The sequence below is a fragment of the Manihot esculenta genome, chromosome 13, assembly GCF_001659605.2.
Source record: "Manihot esculenta cultivar AM560-2 chromosome 13, M.esculenta_v8, whole genome shotgun sequence".
Lineage (NCBI taxonomy): Eukaryota > Viridiplantae > Streptophyta > Magnoliopsida > Malpighiales > Euphorbiaceae > Manihot > Manihot esculenta.
Genome location: NC_035173.2, coordinates 27186306 through 27196615, shown reverse-complemented (window position 1 = coordinate 27196615; position 10310 = coordinate 27186306). Strand labels below are relative to the sequence as shown.

Genomic DNA, 10310 nt, shown 5'->3' with positions numbered 1-10310 from the left:
AACTCCATGGTAAGTGACCAACTAGAATTCATTTTGTAAACTTTAACTATTTTGGAATGAAGGTATATATATCTATCTTTTCCTAGACTGCTAGTCATATTTTTGGACCAGTAAATACATATTATTTTTTATCTTCAAAGAGAGGATATGAATGTATTTATAATAAAATTATGAATAATTGGCATGAAATCATTTTCCACATAGATCTATATTTTTTAAAATTTAACAGATTGTTATGTTAATTAGCATATTTTTAGGGAAACTCTCTTAGTCTGTCCTGTCACATTCCTCTCTATATGTTAGAGATTGGGTCATTTGGGTGTGACAGGAGAAGCCAAGAAACACCGATACTAATGAGAAAGAAAACAAAGCCTTCAGAGAAAAACCAAAGAGAAAGGGCATATTATTTTTAGAAAGATAATAAGAATGTACAAACAAAAGAAATCTAAAATCTCAAAAGAAGAGTTATTATTATTTTAAAGCTGTCGAATCTCACAATCACCCTGCCGATTCGTACTCTTTTATTAGTTAGTAAAGGAACTCACGTCTCTGAAAAAAAAAAAAAAAAAAAAAAAAACCAAACAAAAAGAAAAAAAAAAAACACACGTTAACTTCCACTCTCACTAACATGTTGGAACTAGTCCAATTAATGCATTAAGACGAAGTGACTCTCACTTGTCTCATTAATTACTGAGTTTTGTCTTGGAGGATGGCCTCCTTAATGAATCTATCAAAGTTATTGCAAGAAACTCCTCCAACACTTGTAGCTGCTTCAGCTTTCTTTCTCCATTCTGCAGCATTTCTCCTCATCTCTTTTCCTCTCTCACTTTCCATCATTATCTTGATGATGTCCACAAGTTCATCTCTGCTCAAATCAGTACTAAGCTCCACGCCAGTCTTCCACACATCACATGCATACTTGCAATTCGTTTGCTGCTCAGCAAAGAAAGGCCAGCAGATGAGAGGCTTACCACCAGAAACACATTCCATCGTTGAATTCCATCCACAGTGTGAGAGGAAAACACCGACTGATGGGTGTTGAAGAACACGATCTTGCGGTACCCAACTCACCAGCAATCCTCTGTCCTTTATTTCCTCGTAGAATTCTTCAGGCAACACTGCAGATTCACCCATCACAACATCAGGCCTAACAATCCATAAAAATGGATGCTTGCTGTTTGCCAGACCCCAGGCAAATTCATTCAGCTGTTTGTCAGTTATTGTAGTCACACAGCCATAGTTTACATACACGACTGAGTCTGGCTCTCTTTTGTCAAGCCACACCAGACAGCTCAGATCCTCTTTCCATAAACTTGATCTGAAGGCCTTGGACTTGCCCTCAGGTATGCCCTTTTCAAGAAGGGTAAAAGGGCCTATTGTATAAATCTTGGGATGCAAGGCTGCAATGGCATCTAGCACTTCTTGTTCAAACTCATAAAATGTGTTGAAAATAATTGCATCAGCTTTCAAACTCTTGTGTGCTTCTGATCCCATGAAATCAAACATTATGTCGTTGACATCAGTGACTCTGATAAAGCTAGGCATGTCCCTCAGTTTCAGGTTAGGCATTCCAGGAATGAAATCCACTGGTTGATTAAGAGTTCCATCATGCAGGAAACTTTCATCTGATACAATAAATAATTCATTATTTCGTATCTAAAGGAAAAAAAAATGCCAAAGATAAGAGAATTAACTATTTATATACCTTTGAATGGCACGATGCCCCTCTTAACGAGTTCAATGTGATGGAGATAAGCCATGAAACTACCAGCTGAGGCAGTCCAAAACTGGATCTCCGGTATGCCATAATGGCGAGCAGCATCAATAGCAAAGGCCATAACTCCATCAGAGATTATACAAGTAATCGGAGGCACATCAGGGGATGCTTTTAGCTTGGCAATTAGCTCAATGAAAGGAGCCAAGCAATGCTTTCGAGTTGAATCACTAAGTGAAGGGACATGTTGGGTGGCATCACGATCAGTATATGGCAACCCATCTGGGATAGCTTCAAACTTGAAATCTGGGAGGCCATTAATGAATTCCTGACCTCTTGAGCGAATCAAGCGTCTGTGATTATGCTCAGTGTTCACAAAAGTGATGTAAAAGCCTCGGGAGTGCAAAAGCTTGCCAAGCTGCATAAGGGGACTCACGTGCCCTTGTGCAGGGTAGGGGACGAGAATTGCATGAGGTTGTGGGGATGCGATTGAACCCATGATCTTATCGAAAGCAAAGAAACTCAATGTGCCAAGGAAAGAGAAGAAGAAGAAAGCGAAGTCAAGTACACCAAAACGACTTGAATGGTGTTCTTGTGGCCATTTCTCTGTGTCATATGTGGTATTTATAGGAACTGCACGTGTGACTCATCTCGTGCCTCTTATGGTTCTTTGTTTTGTCAAATTATTTAAAAATTTTAAATTGAGCAATTATTAGATGTTACTAAATATTTTTAATTACTTGCTTTACCTTAAAGCATCAAAATTTGTCTGATTCTATCAATCTTTTCTTGGTATCTGTAGATTACAATTTTATAAAAATTATTTTTTAAATATAAATTATTTTTTAAAAATAAGTGGAAACTTGAGGTAATTTATTATTATTATTATTATGTATACAGTAATATTGAAAAGGTTTTTTTATATTAATATAATATGGCAAGATGTGTTTAGAGTAAATTATTATAATGTGATTCGTTAAATATATGAATTTGTATTTACCGATTTAATTTAATAGTAAGTGCATCAAAGTAAATATGTGAGATTTCATATTCTACTTCTAATCCTCAATTCTCATTTTAAAAAAAATTAAAGATAAAATTTAAAAAAAAAAAAAAAAAACCACAGAATTATTAAGTTTAAATTTATATTTATATATATATATATATATATATATATATATATATTTTATAGATAATATTTTTTAAAAAAATAAACTTAATTGGCAGAAAAATCTGATAATCAAATCTTCAATTTAATAATTTAACAACGGAGGAAGTATTTACACTTAAATGACTAATATAAATTTTATATTAAGAGGATTAAAATATTCATTAACTTAATATTTACACTTAAGGTATTTAATAAGTTTAATTAATATAATTATAGGAAACTAACTCTAATTTAATTAGAATTAAAATTTAGTAAAAATATAATTTTAATCTATTAAATTGAAATTCATTAAATTTTTATTTATTTAGAATAATAAATAATCAAACGTCTATTTATTTTTTTTTTAAGAATTTGAAGTTAAAAATAGCAGTTTATTAAAAACAAACTTATGTTCAATTTAACTACTTTTCCCTTAAATTGTCATTATAATAATTTATTTACAAAGAAAGAGAACTACTACTATTTTAATGGGTTAAAAATAATTCATGGAGGGAAAATAATCTACAATCATTTATAGAAAATAATTTATTTTTAAAAAATATTTTTTATTTGAAAATTTTTTTCATATTTTTCAATAAAATAATTTATTTTTATTATTTAATTTTAATTTAAAAAAATAAAAGTTATTAATTAATTTATATATATAAATTTTAATAAGAATATTAAAATGTGGAAAATAATTTTTTTAGAAGAAAATGATTTTCTTATTTTTTTTAATTAAGAAAATATTTTTTATTGGTTAAATTTTTTGAGTATTTTAAATATTAAAAAATATAAAAAACATTTTTTAAAAAATATTTTCTGTAAAATAAATACAGCTTAATCCAACTAGCTTTTCGTTAATGTGCAATATACTCATTTTTCTTATGTGTAACACTATATAATATTACATATTATATTATTAAAATTTAAAAATATATATAATTAATAATATACTTTCACTGTAAATAAATATAATAAGTCATAATTTTTAAATTAAAATAGCATAAATATAATTAAAATTTAATTAGAAAAATTATGAAGCCAAAACAGAAATTTCACCATCTTTACAATTTTATGTTGATTTAATTTTCTAACATATATACGGCCTATTTAATATTTAATTATTAAATTTTAAGTTTTTTTTTATTTTATATTATATTTATATTAAAATTAGATTATAGAATATCTCTAATAAAAATTTATAGCAACCAATTAAAATTATTTATGAAATTTCAATCATGAATATATTCATTGCATTAAGCCAATTAATTAAAAAAAAAAAAACCCTTACGCCACTGCAATTTAATCCAAATATGATTAAAATAAATTTTAAATAAATTTGTTCAATATTTACAATTTGATCTAATTTTAGATCATTTTTAAAAATTAAAATTTAAAAATTTAATATCATGATAAATATAATATTTTATTATTTTTTAAATATAAATTAATTTCATATATAAAAATAATATTAATTTATATTTAATTATAATTAATTAATATATTTAATTTTAAAAACAATAATAATTTATAACGGTTAAATATGCTGTCCACGACTTTAACTATAGATATATTTTATTTTGATGTAATAATTATAAAAATTTTATAACACATATCATTTTTAATTATTTTGTAAATATTACTATTTTTAATTAAATAATATATACATATAAAAGATTGACAGTAATATGTATTCAATCATATACCTTTTAAATAATTTTGTTATTCATTATTTTCATTTTTATATTATATATATATATATATATATATATATATATATATATATATATAGATAAAAGTATAAATATTATAAATACCTAATCTTAATAAAAAAATAATAGTTTTTGTCGAAAACCAAATTAATTTAAAAAAATTAAAAATACAAATAATTATTTGAAAATACTAAAAAGTGAATAAAATTAAAAATTAAAAAAATTATATGTGTATTTAATAAATAAAATTAGTTTTAACCAATTAAAATTATTAATTCAATAAACCAAATTTATATAGAATTTCAACTCTATAAAATTTAACTAAAAAATAATTAGTTTCAAACAATTAAAATTATTACTTTATAAAATCTAGTTAATATAGAATTTTAATTCAATAAATACTACTTAATAATTTAATGAAAATAAAATTAGTTTTAATTTATTAATTCAATAAATTAATCAAGTTCGTATATGATTTCAACTTCGTAAATCTTCAACTAAGCAAATTAAATAATTTATATTTATATAAGTCTTTTTTTTTATAAATATTAATTTCATTTTTATTAGAACATTGATTTTTATTTTCCTAAATTAGGTTGAATATATAAATATCACTTGAATAAGACTTTTCACCTATAAATAAAAGCGTCACTACACATATATAAATCAACCAATTAAAATTATTAATTTAATAAATCAAGTTCATATATAATTTTGACTCCATAAATTAATCTTTTGTTGTAGTATAAAAATATCATAAATATTTATTTAAATTTAGGTGTTTCCTCTTCTTTTCCATATATACATATATATATATACTTGTAATTCAATTGTAATAAAATACAAAACTTTTATTTATATAATAATACTTATAAAATAAAGTTACTAAATATCTATTTTTTTAAAACTATTATAATGTAATTATATAATAGATCGTAGATAAAATAAATAATGTAATTATAAGTAACTTTGTATTGATGTTATAAAAATTTTAAAATTGATAATTTATATTTTTATTTTGTATAAAATTATTAATTTTAGATTTAAGTCATTAATAATTTGAAAGATATGATTAATTTTGTATTATTAATTATTTTATTAATAATTATTTTTTAATACAATAAAACATTATTATTTGTATAATATACTATATATTACGAGTATAATACATAATTTTTCATTAATTAATTTTATCCTATTATCGTAACAATTTTTAAAATTCATAATTTTTATTTTACAAAAAATTATTGATTTTAAAATTTATTCATTTAGAAAATAATTAAATTTAATGTCCTATTATCATGAGCATATTTAATCAAAATTAGTTAAAAAGATTATCATAATATAAAATTATGGTTGGAAATAGAGCTGGAAATAGAGTTGAACTGCAATTGGTCAATCTGCAAAAGAGAAAGAATGAAGTGGTTGGCTATAGGCCGTCACTCCAACACTTAAGTTAGTGAATTGCTAGAATGGATAAATGTAATAAATTATTTTGAGTTTAAAATGAGTTTGTAAGAATACTTATCTTCATCTCTATGCATGTTTGCTTTTATATTGTAATAAAATAGAGTTATTTATCGAATCTTCTGGAAATTTGATTAATAACGGCTAGTAAATAAGGGATTTTACAATTATACACATAATGGGAATCTGTTAAACTATATCCGCTAATGGTAACTTTCTATGAATGCTCGACCTGCTCAGGAGGGGGCGATACTTGGTGAAGCACCGAGTGTTACTGTAATACCCGGCTAGACTCCGGTATCGGAATTCCTACCGTCCGGTGGAATCTCGGATGTCGGAAGCCTCTAGTAGGGTAGAAACATGTTTTCATAAAATGTTTTAATGTTTTTCATGGTTTTAAGTGAAAAGGAAATGAGTTTTTGCATGAAAACAACCTTGGAGGAAAACCCAGGTTCGACCGCCGAACCTCAAGTTCGGCCGCCGAACATGGCATGCATGCGGAGGCACGTTCGGCCCCCGAACGTGGCCTGGCCAGCCACTATAAAAGGGTCCCTTAGCCGAAAACGGGCGAGTTTTTCTCCCCATTGTCGGCCAAGGTGAGCTCTCCGCCGTTCCTCACCAATCCTTGAGTTTTTCCTTCAAATCTTTCAAGATTTTCACAAGTTTTTGCTTTGTTTTGAAGATTTTCGAGTTTAAAGCAAGTTTTGGAGCTTTGAGGTTCAAGAACTCAAAAATCTCCCACCTCCGAGTTTAGGACGTCTCTCTCTCGATCTTCAAGAGGTAAGAGCCGATCTTAAGCTCATTTCATGTTTAAAGTAAGTTTTATGTAAGATCTATGGGGTACAATGCATGTTTAGCTCATAGTTAGGTTTTTGAGTTTATGTTGTGTTTTTGAGCAATGTGTTGTTATTGTGTGTTGTAGTTGGGGTTTAAGTTAGTTTGAGGCCCCTAGGAGCCAATGTATGTATATTTGCATGACTTGAATGAGTTATATGCCTGTTGGAAGTTTTGGAGGCAAATATGCATAGAAGAGCTGAGTTTCTGCCATTCTGGGAGAAACCAGGTTCGGCAGCCGAAGGAACTTTCGGCCACCGAACCCTCTTGTGGAGGCAGCATTCGGCTGCCGAAACTTGCCCCCGAAAGAGGACTTTCGCCTCTGTCTGGGAGTTTCGGCCGCCGAAAGTGCCGCCAAACATGCATGAGTTTCGCCTCTGTCTAGGAGTTTCGGCCGCCGAAGGTGCCACCGAACCTGCCTGACTTTCGGCTCTGGAGGGACTTTCGGCCGCCGAACCTGCCGCCGAAAGTGCCCTGTCCAGCCTTCCTTTGCATGTTTTTGCATGATTGTTTGGAGGTGTTTTAGGGGGTTTTTGGGGGATGTTTTTAGAGTTATGTTCTAGTTGTTTGGTCCCTCATTTGAGTCCACCTATGTAGGTTCGGACCCGAGGAACCGAGGACCCCAGTAGTGAGTTCAGCTGCTTCTGAGTCAGTAAACCTTTAGCCAGAGGTGAGTAGAATAAACCTTTATATTTTTAAAGCAAATGAATTACACAGTTGAGCATGTTCATGCATCATGAATGCCATGTGATGAATTAGGTTGTTTGCATTAGAATTCATGAATATGTTGCATTGCATTTATGATGTTGATGTGGATTGGTTATTGAATGATCCTTTAGTCCTCATATGGTATGATGATGCTACGGCATGATGTGGTATGGAAGTCCAGGTTGTACCCATTCTACGTCCCTGGCACTATGTAAGAGAAAGTCCAGGTTGTACCCATTCTACGTCCCTGGCACATTGGAATGTTATGATATGTTATGTTAAGAGAAAGACCGGTTGTACCCATTCTACGTCCTGGCACTTTGGAATGTAGAGGACTATTGGTGACAATACCATCCGAGATGTGATTTGTTGTGATGTGTTGCATTACATGATGGCATGAGATTTAAATGTTGTTTTCTATTATTCTGCTCACTGGGCTCTAGTAGCTCACCCCTTTTCCCTAATCCCCCAGGATTGCAGGTACGGGCTAGACAGAGAAGTCAAGAAGAGTAATGAAGTCTTATGTATGTAATAGTTAGAATGTGGACATGACAAATTGTATAATTGTAATACCCGGCTCGTTCAGGCATCAGAATTCCTACCGTCCGGTGGAATATCTGATAGTGGACCTTCTGTGAAGGCTAGAGCAAGGGTAAAGGAAAGTGTTTTAAGTATTTTTCATGGTTTTAAAGGAAATAGGAAAGAGTTTTAAAGAGAAAAGGCTTTGGAGACAAAGGTCAGGTTCGGCCCCCGAATGTAAGTTCGGCCGCCGAAAGTGCCCAATGTTCGGCCCCCGAAGGTTATGTTCGGCCCCCGAACGTTGCATGGTTTTGCATGCAGGTTTGGCCGCCGAAGCTGAGCTGGTTAGCCAGCTATTGTGCACTCCTCAGTCGGTGAAATGGCCAGCTCTTGCTTCCCATGCACAGACAGAGGGTTATGCCACGTCTCCCTTGACTCATCTGCAGGCTTTAAGTAGCTTATGCAGGGGGTTTGGTCATTTGCAAAGGTTTTGAACGTTTTGAGAGAAAAGAAGAGTTGTGAGGGGTTGAAGCTTTGGAGGAGGAGTTGCTGAGTTGGCTGTTCCTCTTCTGTTTTTCAAAAGGTAAGGGAAGTCTTTACGTTTGTTTTAATGAGTTTTAACAGCTTTTCAAATGGTTAAGGGTAGAGTTGCATGGTTAGGTTTGAAAGCTTAGTTTTGATGCTTTAATGGTGTAAGCTTGTATATATGTTATAGTTGCTGTTTTGTTGGGGTTAATAGGTAGCTTTGGACCCCTTGGAGCATATACCAGAGTATATGCAAGTTGAGGAGTTGTGTATGCATGTTGGAGTGGTGTTGGTGCTTGGCAGGAGATGGTTGTGCACGAAGCTGAGTTCTGGATGAACTCAGGTTCGGCCGCCGAAGGGAGGATTCGGCCGCCGAACCCCTTGTGAAGGTAGTTTCGGCTGCCTAAGGTTGCCTCCGAAAGAATGGACTTTCGGATCTGTCCTGCACATTCGGCCGCCGAAGATGCCGCCGAAGGTGTCCTGCCTAGCTTTTCCTTTGCATGTTTTATGTGATTGTTCTATGAGCTTTTAGAGGGGTTTTGGGAAATGGTTTAAGAGTTTATAAGAGTATGTTTGACACCTCAATCGAGTCCTATTGTGTAGGTTTGGACCCGACAGTTCAGGGAGGTTGTCAGGATTAGCAGTTGCAGAGTCAGTCAGGTTTCTGCTAGAGGAGCAGAGGTGAGTAGAACTAAACTTAATCTTTTATTAAAGAAACATAATGCTTTAGCATAGTTCATGCATCATGACTGCTATGATATGTATTAGGGTGATTGCATTAGAATCACGAATATGAAGCATTGCATCTTATTGATGATTATGTGATCAGAGGTTAGGTGGACCCAGGCGACTCCAATAGCCTAAGCTTCGGCTCCTGTCATTGTGTCAGGTCAGTTGGGCAAGTACATGTTGGTATGCCCTGTGTAGCTCCTTTGGGGGGGCCCAGTATTGACAGAGGGTATTTTTGGGGTCATGTCTACCTGAATGGAGATTGGACCAAGGCGACTTCACTAGCCCGTCGAGGGAGTTGTGGGGTCATGTCTAATCCATGATATCTTGAGATGTTTGTTTGGTGATGCATTTTCATATATAGTGCGTATGAATGAACTGTTTTCAGTGTTTCTACTCACTGGGCTTTAGAAGCTCATCCCTTTCCCTTAATCCCAGTTTTGCAGGTTCAGAGTAGCTGGGAAGGGCAGAAGCATCAGAGGTGCTAAAGGATTGCATGTGTAATAGTATAGTGTGGACATGATGTAATTAACGAGATAGATGTAAAGTGATGTAATAGATAGTTCGTAAATCAGTATGTTAATGAGATAGAATGTGCTTTTGCCTATAGTGTATGTTAATCCCTTGAGTATATGCATGTATCCTGTTTTATAGTTTCTTGATGAGAAATGAGTCAGACCAGGCTTAATGTATGTTGTGTTTCGAAAACCCAGTGAATTATAACTGTGAGGGAAGACAGGGAGTAATTCCTTTGACCCAAGACCAGTGCAATAGGAAAGACCAGGTTTGATTCCTGTGATCCATAGAGAGAGGCCATTAGAGAAGACCAGGTTTGATTCCTGTGACTCTATGGTAGCCAAGTTAACTTATGATATGCTGACCCTTACAGAGTGGGTTCTATGCTGCAGAGCGCATAGGGTATGGAGGTTACTTGGTAGAGTATCACTGG

The 10310-nt window shown here is 32.3% G+C and overlaps 1 protein-coding gene across 1 annotated transcript; it reads right to left on the bottom strand.

Annotated features, from left to right (window-relative positions):
- Nucleotides 1-445: 445 nt before the first annotated feature.
- Nucleotides 446-2294, bottom strand: LOC110630444 (linamarin synthase 2-like). Its single transcript, XM_021777950.2, has 2 exons — nucleotides 1706-2294; nucleotides 446-1625 (listed from the first exon to the last, which is right to left on the bottom strand). Exons 1-2 carry the CDS (start codon nucleotides 2211-2213, stop codon nucleotides 688-690), a joined length of 1446 nt encoding a protein of 481 aa, XP_021633642.1. The 5' UTR covers nucleotides 2214-2294; the 3' UTR covers nucleotides 446-687.
- Nucleotides 2295-10310: the final 8016 nt, after the last annotated feature.

Excerpts from the sequence above, each read along its gene's own strand:
- LOC110630444 (XM_021777950.2), bottom strand. The coding sequence starts at position 2,213 with ATGGGTTCAATCGCATCCCCACAACCTCATGCAATTCTCGTCCCCTAC. Across the intron at positions 1,626-1,705 it reads GGGCATCGTGCCATTCAAAG|ATGAAAGTTTCCTGCATGAT; the intron begins GTATATAAATAG and ends TTATTGTATCAG.